This window comes from Mycteria americana, chromosome 19 (assembly GCF_035582795.1).
Source record: "Mycteria americana isolate JAX WOST 10 ecotype Jacksonville Zoo and Gardens chromosome 19, USCA_MyAme_1.0, whole genome shotgun sequence".
Taxonomy (NCBI): domain Eukaryota; kingdom Metazoa; phylum Chordata; class Aves; order Ciconiiformes; family Ciconiidae; genus Mycteria; species Mycteria americana.
The window spans coordinates 6836751-6857472 of record NC_134383.1 but is presented as its reverse complement, the minus strand read 5'-3'; the positions used below and the strand labels follow the sequence as shown (position 1 = coordinate 6857472).

The 20722-nt window shown below is 44.9% G+C and overlaps 1 protein-coding gene across 1 annotated transcript in view; it reads left to right on the top strand.

The window, feature by feature from the left end:
* BARX2 (BARX homeobox 2) overlaps nucleotides 1-20722 on the top strand; it is a 35611-nt gene that overhangs the window by 13527 nt on the left and 1362 nt on the right. The window contains exons 2-3 of the mRNA XM_075521172.1: nucleotides 17549-17846; nucleotides 20462-20546. Of these exons, the coding sequence (XP_075377287.1) occupies nucleotides 17549-17846; nucleotides 20462-20546 (383 nt within the window). The remainder of the gene's footprint in view (nucleotides 1-17548; nucleotides 17847-20461; nucleotides 20547-20722) is intronic.

Sequence of the window (20722 nt, the reverse complement as noted above, 5' to 3'; positions counted from 1 at the left end):
CCTAGGCGTGATTTGTTTGACTCATATTAACTCACCGGTGATCTTAACTTCGGTATTACCTTTCAAAAAACAAAACCAGCGATAATGTTTTTACCCGCTGATTGTATTTCTCAATCTCCGAGTATATGCCTACAAAATAAAAATGGTACTTTCCTGTAGTAAATTATGGGATAGAAAAGCCTTTTGGACAGCGAAGGATACTGAAAACGCTTTAATTCATCACGGTGCCTTGACGGCAACTTCAGTTGAAGAAAAACATTTCCTTTAGGGAAAATATCTTGGGAAAACTCCCCGTATTTCTTAGGAAGCAGAGCTGGTACTGAATTGCTGAGTACCTCTGCAATGATTTGAACTTCTTGCTGACGGTTTGCCAGGACGTAGCCCACTTTACCCTGAAACCAGTCGAGCCTACAAGGTATTCACTGAGTATTTCTTCCATATGAAGAAAGTTATAATGCAATAGCTGCTGCTGCCTATTGCTGCTTTGTTAATTGCCTGAGAAATCCATCCAAGAAGAAACTCAAGTGTTTATTTCTGGTGCCTGGCACGTAGCTTTAGTGTGGCTTACAATGTGGTGGACTCTTCTAATTTGTCTTTTCAAAATGTTTGTTTTCCCCAAAGCCAATCATGGGTCATTTGCCTCCAGTAATTGATACCGACGTTGGAAATGTTTGTCCAGTTGCTGACAAAGTTAATTTAAGTGTTTGAAAAGTTACTGCCTCTGGTTAAACTGGGGCCAGTTTGCACATTGTGACAAAATTCAAATACATACCTCATCTAGTTTCTCTCCACAAGAATTTTCTTCATTCAGGTGTCTCACTTCTTACAACAATCAGTAAACAGTCAGCCTCATGTATTTTAAACTCTAATTTAACCCTTTGCATGCTGCAGGTTATGTCCCAATATTGCTTTACTCAGTATCTCTTGCTTTCCCCCCTTGTCCCCACTTCCTATTTACTCCTTGAAGTCTATAGAAGTGTTGGGTGTGTAGAAAAAGAAAAGGAATTGCATCAGACTGCAAATCTATGAACGTTTTCTGCTGAGCATTCATTTAGCTGGCAGCTTGGGACGCGCCGCTGTTGGGAACAGGGATAACTGAATGGAGTTTGTGATTTTGCAAAGCCCATGGAACAGCTGAGAACTTTGCAGTGGACGCTCGGTGGTTTGGCCATCTCTACCTGGCTTTGTCCTTGACTCGCTATAGGTCGTGGAGCCAATTATATGCTCGCTGCATGCCTCATCTCTCCCATTAGTTAAAGGAAAACAGCGGTTCGTTACACACTTGTGCGGAGTATTGTAAAATCCTTTGCTAAGAAATGCAAGAGAAGCCCGAAGTAATATGGTCAGTGGGGATTGCGTATGTTTAACTGTGCTCTTCATGAGGATTAATTAAGTACAACTAAAATCTGTATTTTTTTTCCCACCAGAGAGAAGTCTGTAGGAGGGAAGAGACTTCCCCACAAATCACGTTAAGATAGGTGTTAAGACAAAGCTGCGTTTATTACTCTGTAGGGGTTTCAACTCATGCATTAGCAATTTTTATCCATCCTTTGACCCTTTACTGGACTTTTTTCATTCTGTCCGTGTCCTGCTGGGTTTTTCGATTTGCTCTTTCACTGTCGTCTTTCCTTTTTCTCTCCCTGAGCTCTTTCTTGCTGTCTCCCCTCTGCACAAACTGCATCTGATAATGTTTGAGTTCAAGTCGAACTTTCGAACCCGTGACGTCAAGTTGGTTTGGAATTAGGCAAAACCAGTTTGCCCATCCCTCGTTGTAAAAGGGTTAATCCTCTAAACTATTGAGAGACAAGGGCAGGGAATTATGAAAGGAGCCCCTGTTTTATAAGCATTTGTATTGCCAGTGCTTGAATACCCGTAATAAGTAGGTTGCTTCTGTGATTAATGACTGCGTTTTACATGCTGACGATGGATGATGTGTCTTATTCTAGAAGCCATTTATTTTTATTTGGTCTCCTCACCCAAGCAGTACTGGAAATGAGATGTTAACGTCTTGGTGGGAGTATGTTTTATTCTCAACAATTTAATGAAAGGTGACCCACAGAGAGGAGGAAATAATTAAAATGATGCCTTTTTTTTTTTGCTTCTTCATAATGTGTGCAAAGACAACTCACGTGGATTTTTGTTTTAATATGCGATTTTTCTTTTTCTTTAGAGTTTCTTATTTTGTTCCCTCCAAGTTGGAAAGGAGTAGGAATGTGTTGTCAGTCTGAAACTTCGTAAATTTGGAAGGAGCAAGCTATTCAAATACCTTAAACTCAGTCTGTCTTTGTTTCATTAATTTATTTTTGATAAAGGACTAAAATGATTTGAAATCTTTAGTTATTTTGAGCCAATTCTTGTATCAGATTATAAATTTCTGATTTTGCTTTAGTTTCAGTTGCCCTTTTTTCCCCTGCTATGTCATTTTGTGGTGGAGGTGGAGTGTTTGTGGTGGTCCGAATGCACAGGCAAGACGCAGAAGAGAAGTCATCTTTTTATTAAACCAACTATATATCTACATCTCTATGCATTCAACGCTGCATCCATCTAACTGCAAGATTTGCATTTCTATAGAATGACTTAATAAAGGAAGGAGGAAAAAGACTTAAAAAAGCACTCTTGAGTTAATTGGAGAAAATCTATTTCAAGACAGTGAAATTGGTTGCAGTGTCCAAGCAAGTCTTTCTAAAGCTCTACGTGAACTGAAAGACTTTGGATCTGGCTTCCCAGCAGATGGGGTGGAAACAGAGACAGCTGTAGGCATGGCATCAATACTTCAAGAGAGAGAAAAAGATGAGTAGGATTTTTTTAAAATGTTAGAATTGAAGTGCTTTTTCATATGTGGTTCACCAAACATATATTAAAGGCTCATTTAGCACTTGGAATTTAAAAGACCCCTCATAACTATTATGCCATTGCTGAGCAAAGCAAACCAATTCAGCTCGATGGATTGGTGCTGTTGGTTGCTTTTCATCATCTAGCAGTAAATGCCAGTAATTGCCTAAGTTCTCTGGACAGATTATTTAATAACATTCCAGGTGGGATATGGTGCCTGTTTCAAAGCTTAATGAAAACACTGATTATATAGAGAGCCTGTCATACTGTTTGCAGGGAGAGCGTGGAAATGCCAAATGTAAGATGAGTTTCATCCCAGCAGTGCCACATAAAGGGGTCTGGTAACGATGGTATTTGAGAAATATCAAACATATTCCCTGCAGACTTATTTCTTTACATCACCGTCATGTAAAAATTGGCAGCCACGGCTGATCTTTGGCAGAATATCTTTCTTGGTTTAGAAGAACTTTAAAAAAAAAAAAAAAAAAAAAAAAAGCTGAAAAAAGTTATTTTGGTTTGAAAAACCACGCGCTGCATATGTGCCTGTTATCGGAGGAGTTCCTGTGGAAACATTGCCGGTTGCACAATAACAGGATACATGCATTGCTTCAATATTAACATATATATTAATGGCACATTAAGGAGTTTCGTAATGGTATGACACAAAGGAGAGTTCTCAGTGCGGTGCTCATGCGGTCTGTTAATGGGAGATGTCTTCAGCAAGCTGTGAGATGATAACAGCTCTGCCTCCCCTTGCGGCTTCTGTTTGTCGTATGGTCTGGAAAGTGCTCAACCTTGTGTGGTAGGTATTGTCACCCTCATTTTGCACGTGGGGAAAACAGAAGTCCAGTGGGATTCAGGGACTTGGCTGAGATTAAGGCAGTGGCAGGGTTGGAAACACTATGGGAATGTCCTCTTTCCCCAAAATGACATCTAACTGAACAGAACTTTGTTCTTTTGGTCCTTTATGGGACCAGAGTTGGTGGGAATGGGGCAATATGCCCATCAGCCTGGAGTTGTTTCGAATGCTAGCGGGAACTGTACACCCACGCACGTGTGGAGGGAAGAAAAGGGCTGCATTGTTTTTTTGCGTATTGACTTTTATAATTGGTATTTAAATGAGATTATCGAGTCACAGACGTACCTGTGGAACACGGCGATGCTGCATTCCTCAGTGACAGGTGCCGTAGGAGAATCGGAGGTAAATAGATGTGCTGATGAAAACCAGAGACGGGTGATAATCAAAGCTTTGACTGAAATCCCTCCAAACCTTAGGGTGAGGGAGGGGCTCCCATCTGGATCCCTAAATCAGAGCGTTTCTAGGGGCATGTTTGTAGTTCTAGATTGGAGCTGTCGGAAACAGGTGTCCTTCTAACATTGCTGTCCATAATGGCATTAATTCACAAGGAAAGCTAGCGGAATTTGAGCACTGTAAAAACCTAATTCAATCCCTTATGATTAATCTCCACCCTAAGTCTAATCTGTGTTTGTCTGGAGATGTGAAAACAGCGTCTCCTTGTCTGACTTCCTACCAGAACAGAAAAAAACGCAGCACGCTGAAGTCTGACATGAGTGAGGGCTCGTATTCCTTGGAGATGGGGACAGCTAGAGCTCACCAACTGGAATTTCTGGCTCGTCCTTCTACCAGTGCTGTGGTATGGGCAGCCTGGTAGCTGGGACAGCCTTGTCATTGCTTTTCTGGCATGTAAGTGGTTGCATGCCTCCAAAGTGCTTTGCAGCTCTAAGGTTGACATTTTTCTCATGGAACTACTTATTCTGGGTGCGTTTGTTTTGAGACTGCCCATCCTTGAGACGTTTTTCAGCTCATTAGATGAATTTCAATAGGAGCGAAACTTTTTTTTGTGCTTCAGCTGAAAAAAACCAAAACACCACCCACCGTGAAATGACTGGGCTGGGTCTCAGCTACTATAAATCAGACTGGTTTTGATGTTGGGGGCTATGCAAGTTTGTACAGGCTGAAGATCTGGTGCAGGGTGGACTGAGCTGTTGTTTGGAGTCCTCTAGGTCCTTCTCCACCGAGCAGTTGGCTATTCTGCTTGTTGCTTATCTCCGTTTCCCTGCTACAGACCAACCCCATAGCTGCCTTGTCTGCTCTGCTGGTGGTTTCATCCACTGGCTGTACTCTGCAGCGAAAATACATGTGTAACGCTGCAGTCTGACATGCTCTTTCCATGATGTCTGTAGCAGTGAATGCAGCTTTCCTTGTCCTCACTCACTCCTGGGCCACAGGGCGGGCTAATGAAGTGCAGATGCTGAAGCGAGTGGAATGTTTAGTGTTAGGTTTGCGGTTGGACGCGATGATCTTAAAGGTCTTTTCCAACCTATACGATTCTGTGATTCTGTGAATATCAGTTTGCCTGGAGACAGGGGGTGTAACTGATGTGAGCATCCCGCCTCCCCGTGTCCGTCCTGGATAGGCACGGCTGCAGGTAGAGGCAGCGATGAAGCCTCTGAGGCTTCATCACGTATGACTGAGGGTTCTTGCAACATCTTCAGCTCATGACTAACTTTTTATATAAAGTAGACAGTCCCGAAGTCAAGGAAGCTGCTTTGGGAATGAAGTTGCCAGCGCTGATTGTTAGCAATGTTGCAGAATGGTTTGCAATGAAAGGTTTCTATAAACAGGAAATTCAGCTGTACTTTTTTTTTCCCCCCATCCAAAAAGTGAAAGCTTAGCCGTCCTTGATTCATTCTGTTTGGGTTAAGATTCAATCCATGGGATGACATGGGTGTGCTGTTATTTGATGTGGAGGGAATAAAAATAGCCATGCCCTGTGCCGGTGGAAGCTGTAACATAGTCTTTGTCAGCTTATTCAAGCAAAAAGATCAGGTTTGGAGGAAATCCTTATTCCAGGGTGCTCTAGATTCTGCTAATAGGGTTTCAGCTTCCTGGAATAATACTGTGATGTACGTTCTGCTTAGCTTTATTCCCTGGATATGTCTCTCCTCCTTACCCCAGCCACAAGAGCTGGGTTGAGATCGCTGATCTAATTGGCAAACACAAAGGAGAGACAGGCTGTGAACAAAACCTGCTCGTGTATCATTTGCATCCTTCTAAATTGCATTGTTTGTGCAGCTGTTCGGCCAAATTGTCCACAGAGTTTATTTTTGTCCATAGAGGAAACAGAGATGAGTTTTCTCTCTGTTAGGGCAGATGCAAGATCAAAGAATCATATATGCAGCTCAGAGAGAGCAACCTCTCTGCTAAAGGTGGCCCGATGGGGGCAAGATTATTAATAAAGCAACCCTTGAGAGGATAAGCCACAATTAGAAGAGGCAAAGGCTTTGCCAAGATGTGACAGGACTCTTTCAGGTTAACACCGGTACTTGCTGAAGTCCCCCTTTCATTTCGGTGTGGAGGAAAAGAGGGGGGTGGCTGTGTATTTTAAACACTGATCTACTATTCTCCCGAGAAGAAAAAAGCATTTTCCAAAAGATCCATCAGGCAAAATTTACACAGTCTGGTGTTTAGAAACAATCGAACTCTCTTTCTTCCCATGCGTCACTCACCAGAGCGTTTTAGAGGCTCGAAGCAGGAAGAGGTAGTGATATTTATGGCAAGCTTTTTGCTGGAGCTCACACAAGGGTGGGCTTGAGAAACCTGAAGAGTGCTTTTGTGTGCACGGCTAGTCAGCTGTCCAAGGCTAGTGTTTGCTTATAGATGTTGTGATAATAATTAACAGAGCAGGAAGTAAAGGACTGATTGATTTATGCATGGCTGGCATTATGCGTTTGAACTTGGACAGAAACTGTGAAATCCTGAGAGAAGGCAGATTTATTTATCAAATGCGTAAGGATATACGAATGGTCATGACGTGTCAGTCCAAAGTCCATATAGACTCCTATCTTGGACAGTGGCCAGTCAGAGATACTTGGGGAGCAGTATAAAGAAGAGAACGTGACTTATCCTTCCATTAAATTGTACCCTCTCAGCTCTGATGATCTGTTTCTAGATCTAAGTCCAAATCTTGATCCTTGACTGGTGACACCATCTGGACAGAGGATTGGATTTGGCCTCCTACGTTTCTAGTCATCTGGCTGTCATCGGTAAAGATAGAAACTTGTTGCAACCTAAGCTTAGACACCCTAAGAGTTGTGTCTTCTTGGTGCAGTGTTTCTCCTCCACCCCCAACAGACAAGACCAGAGACTGCCTGTAAATCCATTCCTTCTAGCTATTTGATTCTGTAATCTTTTGGCTTCTTTGCTTGCTAAATCTGGGTCCAAGGGGTGATGAGCTCTAGAGTTGAGTCTTATCCTCACTAATGGAGGAAACACTTGGCTGAAGTATTTAACATGACTTAGTTCAAAAGAAAGAGCTTCAAATTGAAGTTGGCTTAATGGAGCTGAAGTGTCCCTTGATACAGATATGGTAAATGAGCTGGTGGCTCGTATCCCAGTAACTTCCCTGCACCGTCTGAGTGCTGTCGTTTATGGAGATGTGCTCGTGTTTATTTCTCTGGGACTAATGTGGCCTGGTCTTAAAACTCCCTCGGAGCCCAAACAGTGAGGGCCTGGAATGGAGGTTCATGTCCAAACCCACCGTCCATTTGGAGCTGTTTCCAGTCACGATGGCCTTGGGCCCATGTATCCTAATAGGAGATATTAGGACAGATCTGCTTGGGTTCAGAGCACCTCCTTTCCCACTGAGTAGGATTTAAAGGGATCATCTGCTAAAGATAAGGAATCTCAGACAAAATCACTTTTCTGTAGCCTCAGACAAAGAGCAGGGCCTCTCTGAGCCATGCTCGGTTTGCCTGAAGGGTGTGGGTTTGAGTCAACCCTTCCAAAAGGCAGGTTGCCGTTTGAATACGCGAAGCAGAATAATTCAAAATAGAAAAGTGGTGCCTGTTCTTCTGATTAATTCTCCACTGATTAAGTCAGAGTGCTATTACATTTGCTACAAAGGATTTCTTGAGTGCTGGCCAAGTAGATTCTTTAAATGCTTTTTTTTTAAAAAAAAAATATTCTTTTATATATAAATCTTCTTCTTCGTTGAGGATCTGACAAGGTCCTGGCACACTCCCCTGTTTGACAGAGAGCCTGCAAGAAAGGCCGCTGTGTGCAAGGAGAACAAGCTATAGCACCCAGGTAGTGCTTGCTTATATCTTTCCAGCAATTGAGGAGAAACTCAGCAGGTACGCATTGCTATCCTGTGATAACTGGAAACCACGGCGGAGTGACTAGCCCCAGGATAGCAGCACAACCAGGTCTTTCGACTCCAAATTCAACATGCATTCCGATCTCCTCCCCCACCAGTATGGCCCTCGAACAAAGCCAGCTTGTTGTAATGGTTATCGCCAACCCTGCCAGAAGAACCCTGGTGCCATCCTTCAGGGATCTGGCATCCCTGGAGACACTGATGCTGTTAGGTGAGTTTTTGGATTGTGTTTATATGATAGATAGTCGCCCCCCATGCAGTCCTGTCTGAGGCAGGGTATTGTACAGCTGCCTGTGGCAGCACGGAGTGAGACACGTTCTCGTTCAGGGAGGCTCTCAGGCTCGTCATTTGTTCAAGGCCAATTACTTACTGTGTGTATGATGCCTTAAACATATAAAAAAGCACAATGTAAATATCAAATGTCATTATTAAGTAAGGATTAATTATCTTTCTGGTTAGTTTTTGTGAAGGCCTCCGGCATGCATGCCTCAGATGCATTCAAACTGATTAATTACTCTTATTATGTAGAAGTTATACGGAAACATTATGTTGATAAATTGCTAATGCGGACAGGCTTGAAACAGAAAACCTGGATCTCACAGCTCCAAGCGCTGAGGAAATTTCACTTGTGGCTTTGAAATTGAGCTAAACTTAACCCCAGATCTGAGTGCCCCACGGCTTGGGGAACAGCAGCTGAAGCTTGTGTCCAGCTCCACTCACCTCTGGATAGCTGGACAGGTAGTTGCATGATGAGAGATGCTTTGAGGAAGAGCACCTTTTAGCTGCAATGTGTTATAGTCATTATTATAAACGCTAACGTTTACAGACATCGGGGGTTTTGTTTGCAACTGACTTAGCTGAAAACCCGCTCCATCAAAAAAATGGGATTGAACAGAAAAGTGGTTGTTCTCTAATCTGCCTAGGGAAGGTAAAATAGGACTCCTGGATGAGCCCTAATTTTCCCCCACCTAAGAAGCAGTTGTCAAAAATTACCATTTGCCAAGGTGCCACTTTTTTCCCCCCCACTTACACTTGGCTCATCACAGAAGGTATAGACTCCTGAAGAATTGGCCTTCAGTCAGAATGCCCTAAAAAGGATCATTTTAGCTGCGCTAAAATTAGCTGCACTAGTTTTAATTTCTTTCTTCTTTCCTCCGGTGGACACACGCAGGTGAAATCCTGGCTGCGCTGAAGCTGATGGGCATTTTGTCATGGACGTCAGTTGGGTCTGGATTTTTCCACAAAGGAGAGAAGCTATTTGCTACCAAGCAGACCTTTTGCTGTGTAGCTGCGTTGCATTTAATTTTTGCAAGACTCATGGTCCTTGTCAGGCTAATAGGGTTCATTGAATTGAAGTGGAAATAGAATATGGTGTGAACTGTGCCTGCAGCCTTGGATGATGAACAGTTAGAGTTTGCTCCAAGGAACCTCGCTGAATGCTATTTTGGAGCACCACCAGTGTCTCTTTGTGCTCCAGTGCTGCACTTAGATTTCAGGGTTGATTTTCAGGGTTGACTGCTCTGCTTTCCTGTAGCCTCTGTGACACTCAAGATTCCCATGGAAATCTTGGCTCTGTGCATTTGGGCTGAGTCTTGGGACTATTTTTGGAAGCTTTCAAAATGTCCCAGAAGTGCCCTTCACCTCTGCTCATGTGCAGAGACTTTGGCTTTTGCTTAGCTACAACTGGTTTCCACATGTAACCAAAAAAAAGAGAGCTAGACGAAAAAGAAACAACAAAAATAAAGAAAAATCTCCTCTCCCAAACCAGTGCTAACTCTCAGTTAAGTGACCGAGCTCTTAGGTACTGAGGTGCTGGAGAAGAGGAATGGCAATGAAGAGCATTCTTAAGCATTCCCAGTTCCAGAATTCCTATTTAATATGCAATAGCCACAGAAAGATCTGATTATAGCATTGAGATACGGCACTCTTAAAGGGTCTGAGAATTGCATGTAGGTTTTCCAGCTATTTCAATATTCAAAGAGGGATAGGCTCTGTAGGGTTGCCTTACAGTAAGACTGGAAAGAATGAGAAGAGAATCAGTATCTGAACTGGTTGATGCAAAGGATTCCTGACACATTATCTGTCAGCACCTCTCTGGCCAAGCTTTGTTTGACAGGGATGCTAAAATCATTGAAGTCCATACTTAGGTCCCACCTCTGGGCTTGAGGCTCTGTTGACTTGTGCAGGGAACAGCTTCAGGAAGATTTTGTGGCTATGCCTGGACTTCCAGCCCATTAGGAGAGGATACAAGAGGGGTAGCTACCTCTGAAAGACCATCTGTGTCAACATGTTGCAAGGGCTGCACCCTGCAAATACACCAACTCATGTCTTGGAGACTGTCAAGCTGTCAACACAGTGTTCACAACCTCATTAGCCCACCTCTCTTCAGGCCATAATTAGCTCAGGTGCAATCATACCCTGGCATGGCTATGCTGCTTCCCATTCTAGAGATAGCTGAGGGATCTGTGCACAGCACCATGCTGCATAGCGTAAACGTCAGCCAGGTCATTTTTTTTAACTTGGGATTCAAGTGTTTGTTAGTGTTAATGACAGCGCTCCAGTGGGCAGGGCATCTGGGAAAGGACTGGATCTTGGGCTATGTGCAAGGAGGCTGGGAGACCTGGTTATTTCCCTTCAACCCTCTCCTAAGCGCTTGATCCTAAGGGGAAATTAATTTGCCTGGTATATGCACAGCCCCTTACTGCTGTTCTCTTTCCTTTTGCCTTTACGTCCTTATCAGGGAGCTTGGTGGAGCACAGCGTTGATCTCGGGAAAAACCTGATGCAAGCTGCCTTCTAATAGTTAATAATCATAAAGCGGAGCTTAAGGGAAACATTAAGAGTAGATGAGTGCAGTTCTTTTACTTACACAGTGGCTTAAGTTTTTTGTGTGTTATGTGAGAATATAATGCAATTGCAAATAAGCGAGGTGTCTTGGTATGGCAGTGCCCGTAAAAAACACAGCGTAAGCACAGGGAAGAGACGAGAAGAAATCTTGCTGGGGAGGTGCTTAGTCGGTGGTAAACTTGGCAGCCCGAGGGAGCAGCTCTGCTGGCAAGGGCGCAGGCAGAGGGGGAGTCCGTGTGCATGCTCCTCGTCCCACCGCCTCTTGCCTGCTGCCTTGCCTTGACCGACCGCGTGATTGCTTTCCTGACAGGTGCACTCAGCAAGAGAGCCGACAGCGTGGCTGTGCAACGATGCAGTGCTGAATGTGGGCTGAGACAAGCCCTGCCGGGTGAGGGAAAGTCGCCTTTCCAGGAAAGACAGGCAGCAGTGCCCGGGGAGACTCTGATCCCATGCTTGCCAATGCTCAGGGTGCTGGGGGGCAGCAAGGACGCACAGGAAGAGGCCCCCATGTCTGGGGGCTGCTCAGTGCCTGAGCCTGGTATAGATGGAGCAGAGAAGGCTTATATCCAATGTCAGCAAAAACAGATGGGGTAAGCTCTAACCTGAGAGCAAGAATTGCTTTACTACCCTCAGTGGGCTTTCTGATGGATGAGGGAGATGCTGCAGGTCCATGTGGTGCATGCTGGCTGAGGAAGCTAAGCAGAAGGAGCACAGCCCTTGCGTAAGAGTCATGTTAGGTCCCTGGTCAGCCTTTGGCTAGCTCTAGCAGCCACAAGGCAAAGGAGCCCATGCTGACCTGAGAGGACATCCTGTATCCTGGGGTACGCAGTGGGTATTTGGCCGTTGTCTTCAACCAGTTGGCTCCTGGGCCACGTTGACTTTCCGGATTCTCCCAGGTCCACGCTCAGCTCTGGCTCTGGTGGTAAAGTCCAGCCAAGGTGCATGGGAATGGCATGGCTGGCAAATCTCAGCTTTTGGGGATCTGCGGTGGAAGAAGTAGATGTGTAACACCCTCCCCGCTAAACAAACTGTGTATGGTTCAACTTATTCTCAATGTTTCCTTGCTTCTTTTGCCTTCTTTGCTTCGCTCAGGGCTTGCTTCTTCCTTTCAGTAGGCTGCCCACTCCTTTGGCAAAATGAAGTTCTTTCCGAAATGAACTCAACTCCTTCTTGGTTCCCTTTTGTTTTGACACTCAGGAGACAGCAGATTTATAGACCTTCCTGAGTCGTAAGTTCATTTTCTTTTATTATTTACCTTTCACTGCAGACCATTCTGAGTGAGATTTCATTCTGCCTCCGAGCAGGGCTGACCTGCCAAGAGGAGCTGATCCATAAATCTTTCCTTCCTTTTTCTTTCTTTCCAAAACAGAATTAGCTGAGTTTGCCTAGGAGGAAAACTGTTCTGCCATTGCCGGCAGTCAAACAGTGCAATTAATTAGTGCTTTCCCTTTCTCTTCCCTCTAGTCTGTGTCTGCTGGGGTTGAAAGTAAGCCAGGGAGGAGGGGGAGGGGGAAAAAGAAGGGGAGAAGATTTGTTTGAAGTATTTATTTTTAATTAAAACTTTTGCAACGCAATCTGTGGTAGTGCTGATGTACCTATTGCGTCATATGTAGTGGTTATAAGAAGTTTAATGGAAATGTCCCAGCGGGTGAGTGGAGCTGACTTCAGGTTGGTCTGATGACAAGCAAGCGTTCCCAATCCCTGCTCATATACCTGCAGCCAGTGTGGTGAGGCCTGAGTCTTTGCTGCTTTGCCCCTTGTGTTCACACCTGGGGTACGAGGGAGCAAAAGGCCGACACGTTGCAGATTTACGCCTGCGATATCGGCTTGTTTTGGCTAGTAAAAATTGACATTCCCGACCGAAACCTTCTGGAGAAAATGGGATGGATTCTCTGTCCTCCTTCTTGGTGTTACTGCTGAAAAGCAAAACAAGTGAGAAAAAAATATCTTTGGATGTGTTAGATCATGATACGTCCCTAGGTCAAATATTGTACATGAAATTAGGAAACAGGAGTCTGGGGTTCTTCTAGACCTGCGTGGCTTGAGTAAACCAATTCACTTCAAGCTGGTGTGGTCAGTGCATTGTGCAAGGGGCAGGTCTGTTATTCCCTGTACAGCGGCTGCCGACATGGCCTGATTTTAAATAGCAAAGCAAAATGTTTTCAGATCCTTAGAAAACACTCTGCGGATCCAGTGTCCCTTTTATTTTTAGCTCTTGGTTAGTTTTAGCAACTGAGTGGCCAGATGTTAGCTTTATGGAGATGGACAGAAATAAGAGCTTTCTTGCTGCTTGAAACGGAGACTATTCAAATGCTTAAAAAATAACTACAGGAAAACTGCTGCTGCTGAAGCACTGCTCCCTCAGTTGTGCATGGTATGAAGTACAGATTATACTAATACTTCCCAAGTATTTGAGAATTATTCAGCAGCAAAGTGAGCCCGAGACTACCGTAGACTTTGGGGCGATTAAGACTATTCTAATAGATAAAACTGGGACTTTTCTGTATAAAGCCACATAGTAAGAGACCACTGTCCCTATGAAGACCATTGAGACCTCCTGAGTCCTAAACCACTGGTAGCTTCACCATTGGACTGTGCTGCCTCTTGATTGTTTTAGATGGAGACAATAAAACACTTGAGGTGTGTTGCTAGGGTAGCAAAGTAATTCCTCATTTTCTGGCTTATGTGGGCTGCTTTTTGGTTTTCAAGTGCAAAAGAGCAGTGGGTCAGGATTGGAAAAGGCGCTCGGACAACAACGCAGGAAAGTATGCGTTCAGCTGAAACTGTTCTGAAAGGCAGGTACGGAAAGGAAGAGCGCTTCATTTCCATTTCTTCCCATTTTGGGAGACAGAGCATGTCACAACAGTGCTGAGCAGACAAGAGCTGCTTGCCAGCATTTAATTTGTTGAAGATTAAGAAATTATTCCGTTCTTACAATACCATGTCAGTCTAGAAATACCTTTGAACTCTGGGGGATGTGAAATTTAGATCTAGCCTCAGATTTCATAGTGTTTGGAAGCCAAGGCTTTGTCAGGGTAAGAACTGTACGGATGGTTTAAGGGGAGTCATGTTAATAGTGTACCTAGAGACAATGGACTGGCTCAACTTCAGCTACCTTTGAACTTTGGGATAACTAGATCCAGAACAGGACACTGAACTTAGGCTTTTTTTCTTTGTGATCTCGAAGCTAGCTAGTGCAACTTAGAGGCTAGCTCTTTCTGGTTTACTCTATCTGTAAGGAGAGTTGGCTGCTAAAGCATTGCCCCCTTTCTAGCCAGCAACTTTCCCCCCCGAAATTATCTGCAGCCTTGAACCCCACGTCTTTCTTTAAATGCTGTCCTTACTCTACACCCTAAGCATCTTGTGTCTTCATTAGGCTGTGGGCAGAAAGCTGAGAAGTCTTGTATACGGCTGGGCTGAACATCAGCAGATGCTTTCGTTATTTATGATGGTTTCTAAAAGCACTGTCCCAACTGTCAAACCATAAGCAAAGGCTTCTTTTATGAGCACAAATTATAAACAAATATAAGACACTTGGTGTCAACAGCCTCACAAATCTGTTCACCACCTGGAGCTCGAAGCAACTCAGCAGTTGCAAACCACTACTTGCACAGAAGTAGAACAGCGGTTTCAGAAGTGCCGTAAGTAAATATGTGTCCTGACGTGGGCACCAAAAATAAGCATGTGCTGAGCTTTTCTGAGCGTTTGGCCAGGTCACAGCTGCTGGCTGCTGAACATTTTGGAAAATGTATCCCCTCATTCAGGTGCTCAGCCCTTGAAAACGTGGACCTGAACAACTCCAATGTCATCTGCTTCTCTAATAACCAGCCACTGTTTCACCCTGCAAAAATAGCCAAGTTCTTGCTGCTGATCTTGGAAGGAGGAAAGCAGTTCTTTTATTTCTGATCCTACCTGACTATTAGAAAAATAGCCTAAAGAGTTTGATGGAGGCAGATCTTAAGCTCTGGGACCATTGTAGCTAGCCTCCCCCCACTCCAAGCAGTCCCACATGCTGCTACCATGCCATACGGGAAAGCAAATAACCCTGATTGCTCTGATATCAAATACCTTTTGCTGACCTCCCTTGAAGAGAGTTCCTTGTAAAAATGCTTTTGTCCAGAGGTTTCAGTCACTTGGAGCCTTGCAGGGGTTTCTGAGCTCTGGTGATTTATTACTCCTTCGTAATCTTGAGGTTTATGGAGAGCCCTGCTGGAAATATACAGGGGTGCAAGGGTAAAAGTATCAATTAACCAGTGATCTGGTGCCAAAAGCCACCCATGTGCAAAGGACAGGAGTGGGGTTTCAGGCTATGAGATAAGGCTCGGAGAATGAACCTGCAGGGGAGCAGGAGCTGTGTGACGGGAAGGTTTGAGCCAGGACCCCCGAACAGCAGGATAAGGGTATGTAATAAGGCCGGATCCCCTCCTTTATGGCATGCAAGCTAGGGCATCAGTTTTCAGTCTCCTTATTCAGAGCAGGTCGGAACTGGGATCCGTGAAGTCTCTTCTCTCAGAGCCTCTGTGAACGAGAGCAGTAATGCGGAAGAGCAGTAGTGCAGAAGGGCCAAGTCCCAGGCCTGCTGCCACATGCCACCATCAACACACCTCATAGCCCACCCGGGAACATCTCTTACGGCAGAGGTGGCTTCAGGGTTCCTGCATAGGACTCTTGCAATGGAGGTGCCCTTCAAGAAGGGAAGAGGGGCTGATTATTTTCAGCAAATTTGGCTGAAACGGAGGAAGTCGTCTCTTCCGTTGGTGGGTCGGCATTTCTTTTGCTATCCCGCGATGGCAGAAACTAACTGTAGTGGGTATCGGCAAGGAGGATATAGACTATGGGAGCAGGATCTGTTTTACCTTCTGCGTAGCTGGCTGGTGTCAGTGGGTGCATAAATATCACTGAGGGCAGAATTAGTAGTGTAAAGCAAAGGACAGCCCGGTCGATCCTAATTTATGATCTTTGAACAGCCACTGAGGTTGTAAATCAAGGCAGAATTTCTGCCAGGTTACTTGATGATGCTGTAGATCAGCACGGTCTTCAGCTGAAAGAAATCCCCAGAAAGAGAAGGTAGATAATGCTTTACACAGCTAAAGGTTGGCTTGGCAATTCTGATCTCATCTCTCAAGTACTTCCTTGGTGGTTGAAGTGGGATAATTTAAATTTAATTGAAATATTTTGATTTTTAGTGTTGCAGAGATGTGGAGGAGAAAGCAAGGCTTAAGTCCCAGTCTGCCTAAACCCTGGTCTGTAGTCACAGTCTTGCTTAAATCCCAGTCTGTTGGGATTTACAGTGTTTTGGCAATAGTTTTCCAAGCTTGCTTTGTAAGCAGGTGGATTTTGCACGACTTGCAGCAGTTGTGGAGAGAAGCCACAATCAATGAGCTGCGTGATTCTTTGGTGTACCCCGTGCACTGCAGCTTACCTGGGACCTGACTTACGCAATCACAACCCTTCACTTGGGGGAGGAGGGTAAGGAATGCAGGTCATTAGCAGGCCAGGCTGGCAACTCCTTTGTTCCACTGTGACGAGTTACTCACCAAAATAGACTCATTGAGGTCTACAGATCATTATTTTCATTAGTGGTGATTCATATTAGGAGTTTCACAATCAGGCCTCCTGGTGTAATATGTTCCTTTCCACAGTACCATTTATCTAAAGATCTCAGAATACTTTATGTACATCAAACTTCAATCCATGTTTTACCACCAGTGAAGTAGGTAAGGAGGATTGTTTCCAGTTTGCAAATGAGGTAAACTGAGGTACGGAGCGAGAAAGTGACTTGCCCAAGACTGCGCGTGTTGGTTGCAAAGTTGCTATCTTGCGACGAGTGTACGTTTCCCATACACGGGCCTATTTCCCTGCCCAAATTTTAAAGGAACATTTGATTTCCTGGGGCTAAGGCTGAGCAGAAATCTGTCTATAGCTGTAAATTCAGAAGGTCTGATGTGAATCAGAACTTCCTCTAGTGTTTGGGAATGTTTAGATTTGTCATCCCAGACTGGCCCTGACCTGAAGGGATTGGAGCAGAACTGTGGGGGTTTTTTTAGGGCTGGTATCAACTGGTTGGTATAAGAAGTAGAGTTAAGAGTCAGGGAAGAACTCTGTTTCCGATCTATTCATCCTCATCTGCCCGTGTGGTCAACGGGGTCAGTATAGACAGCGGAGGATGAAAGTGTGATTCATCTGACTCTTTCAGTTACCTACTAGAGGATGAGATGAATTGTGACTTGAACTCCATTGTCTGTTGCCTGTAAAGGGAGATTAGGTAACTATCTCAAGTGAACCCTGCCTTAGTGTCCGCAGAGAAGCAGAGTTGCATGAAGGGGGGACAGATTTCATCGTTTGCTGAGTTTAATCTCTTGTGGTAATTAGATAGATGACTTCAGTGGTGGGTATTATAATAGTCCCTATGAAAAAAAAAAAAAAAAAAGGCAATGGAAACACAGGCCCTCCTTTCCCTATGCTAGGGAAACGCACATCAAGACTCCCAGCCCAAGGAAAGCTGAACACATGCAATTTGAAACAGGAACAGGTTCAGAGAGGGGAATTGACCTGGTTGTGGTCATTTAACAAGTGGATGGCAGAGCCAGGGAAGGTATTCTTCTCTCCTTACTCACTCCAGTGCTCCCATTACTTAACCATATTGCCACTGAACTGGCCCTTATCCACCTCTGCTTCCCTCCTTGCCAGGGTCCCCTTCTCTGAGGGCATATCCTCTCATCTCCGTCATCACCAGGCAGCCCTCCGTGGTCCCTCACCTCGTCCCAGCTGCCACCAGCTCCCGCGTGCTGCCAGCCCAGCCCTCCTCGGGGACTTCGAGCTCAGAGACACCTGCCAGCGAGACCCATGTCAGCAGCGAGTCGGAGGCAGAGCAGCCCGCGCCTCGGTTAAAAAAGCCACGCCGGAGTAGGACCATCTTCACGGAGCTCCAGCTGATGGGCTTGGAGAAGAAATTCCAGAAGCAGAAGTATCTGTCTACCCCTGACAGGTAGGTCAGCCTCTTACTCTAGGAAAAGGAATGAGCAAAAGGGCTGCTCTAGCCCTGCTCAGCTGTTCCTATACCCAACGCTCCCTGGCTGTAGGGTGCTCCCTTCTAGCTCCACAGAGATGCCTCTGCTGTTGGCCAAGGACATGGGCCAGATCACCAGATTCAGTTTCAAGGCTAACTTCTCCTGGGATCAAAGGTGACATGAATAGATTACAGCAATGGAAATGCCATGTGGTGATGATACACGTGCTTTCTAGCAGGCATCCAGGCTCAGAGATAGGCAAGGTACAGAGCAGAAGGCTCTCTGTCTTTCCCATTCCTACTGCACACTTGAAAAAAGGTGGAGCCTGTCTCCTCCTGGGGTCTGGTGGTGGAGGGCTGTGTGTCCATGGCAGCTGAGAGGCTGGCTGTAGGTAGCTTCAGCTGGCTGCTGAACTAGCTTTCATCTAGCAAACTGGGGTAGCAGTTCAGTGAGAAGGTGGTGGCCTGTCCATCAGCTTGCAAACAGGGTTGCATAGAGTTGAAGGCTACCTTGTCTTTGTGAAGGAAAAGGCAAGTTCTTAGGGACTACTTGGTACCAAATGGACAAACTAAAGTAAGGAGAGGTTTTTATCTTTTTTAAAGGCTTTGAATCCTACTCTGCAAATTTAAATTACAGGAAAAAGACCTGTCCGATTCCTATTAAGTTTGTAAACCTAGAGAGGGTTTGAAAGGTACACCAGACCTTGAACTCCACAGATGGCAGTGTCCCAATATTTAAATTGGTTTTGAAGATTGACATTCTCCGCTCATACTGCCTGTCACCAAAGCCAAGGATCGCAGCTAGACCAAATTTCATGGGCACGGGCAGGCCGTCTCGTACAGTTTCAGAGTTCGTAATGCTCCTGTACTGACTCCTCACAGCTTCACATAACCAGATGGTTGACACCGTTGATGAAGCACTTGAGGCTCTTAATTAATTTTGTGGTATGACTGTTCCTTGGCTTTGTACGTGTTTGAGGCTGATGAGCAATTCCTGTCCCTGTACCACTTCCCCTCTGTTTGTTTCCTCAGGTTTCTAGGCAATACTGGTTACGCTAATGTGTGTGGCAAGAGGTGGTAACTGGTTGCAGGTAACCAAAGGGTGATAAGACACGTGCACTAAGGCAGGAGTTAATCAAGCAGTGTTTGTCAGCTCGTGGCTGGAAACGTGATGGCGAAGCAGTGGGTTGCGATCTGCATTCACTCCTGCAGCTTTTGGCCTGGGCACAAGATTGTGCTGCTTGGAGGGCAACTGAAGCACCTGGTTTATTAGTAGTAGGGGAGTGCAGTACAACGGGATAGTGCCTCTGCTAGATTCTGCTTCTCAAATAACAGTGATAGTATCTTTAAGTCAATGGGATGTCTCTCAGATATTATGTAGTGGCATGGGCAGCAGGCACACCAAGCCTCTAGGTCTAGAGTGAATCCAAAGTGGGGGAAAAGCATGAATCCATGAGTGTGTGTTTGAGCACAGAGGGCTGGTGTGGGGTACGTAGGTGTTTGTAAATGTAAGAATGAGTCTGACTGCCCTAGGAGCCCAGCTGAAACAAAAGTTTTATTATGAAAAACTTGGCCTTGACAAATGCATTTCCCCATCCAAAGGCAGGGAAATATTTTCCCAAAAGTTCACGCAATCCAGAACACCTTGGAATGTGACTCTGAGTTTGAGCTGTCCCACCTGCAGGGCTTGTGTGACTCTGTGGGGCACTTGCCCAGCATTGTTGAGGATTTCCAACTCCGTCCGTTGTGCAACTCCATTACAACACTGCCAGATGCATGGTGCTGTCACTTGTGGGGAAGGATAAAGAGTTGCTCTGAGCTGCATTTCCTTCATATCCTGGGTTTTAATACAGAAATAATGAATGGTTTCAGATGAACTTGCACAGGTTGGAGATTTGTGGAGGATGAATCAGGATTATGGGCTGTCTGCCACATATACCCTTAAGCTAAACACGCAAATAATAAATTCATTTATAAGCCTAAATTGCCTATAATAGCAGAATGCATAAAAAATTAATAGATTTAGATGTACTACTACTCCGTGAGAAATGAGAAAGTATTATTATCCCCATTATGTAGGTAGTGAAGAAGAAATACGATGCAAAGAGCAGCACTTTCAAAGGCAGACTGATGCTGGGTGTCTTGGTTCTTACGTGTTTGCTTCAGACACCAGAGACCTGTTCTTCAGGGATGCGGTCTACCAGTAGCTCCCTGCTTCAGATACAAACGTGGAGTGGCAGCAGTTGGAGTACAGCAGGCTTGTGTTTCAGAGAGGGCAGGCAAACTTCTGCAACTTCTAGGCTTGCTCGTTTGGCTTGCCAGCGGTCACAGAGGAGAAAAGAGACCAGATAGCCTGCAAACACCTACATATTCTTGCTTCTTCCATGAGAGCATCTGTCTTTGCATCCTAAAGTCACAGTGGTTTACCACTTTTGTCTGACCTTTTCTCAAAATAACAGATTAGAGAGCCTTATAGCCATCTTTTCCAGCTGTCCTACTGTTGTATGCTCTTACAGTGTTGGATTGGCTGCACCTGACATCTGAGCTCTTCTCCTCCTCCGTGAACTCATTTCAATGTCTGTCTTGTCTTCCAGGCTTGACTTAGCCCAGTCCTTGGGGCTGACCCAGCTCCAGGTGAAGACATGGTACCAGAACCGCAGGATGAAGTGGAAGAAAATGGTAAGTGGTTCGTTACCCTTTCTCCATGGACCTTAAACTGATTTCAAAAGAACAGATTTGGAAGCTGAGCATAGTGTCAGTGACCTGTATCTATTTATACCAAATTTTCTTTTATTCTTGATCACTTTTTTTAGAAACGTACTCTTTTTTTAAAAAGTTTATACTGCAACATATGT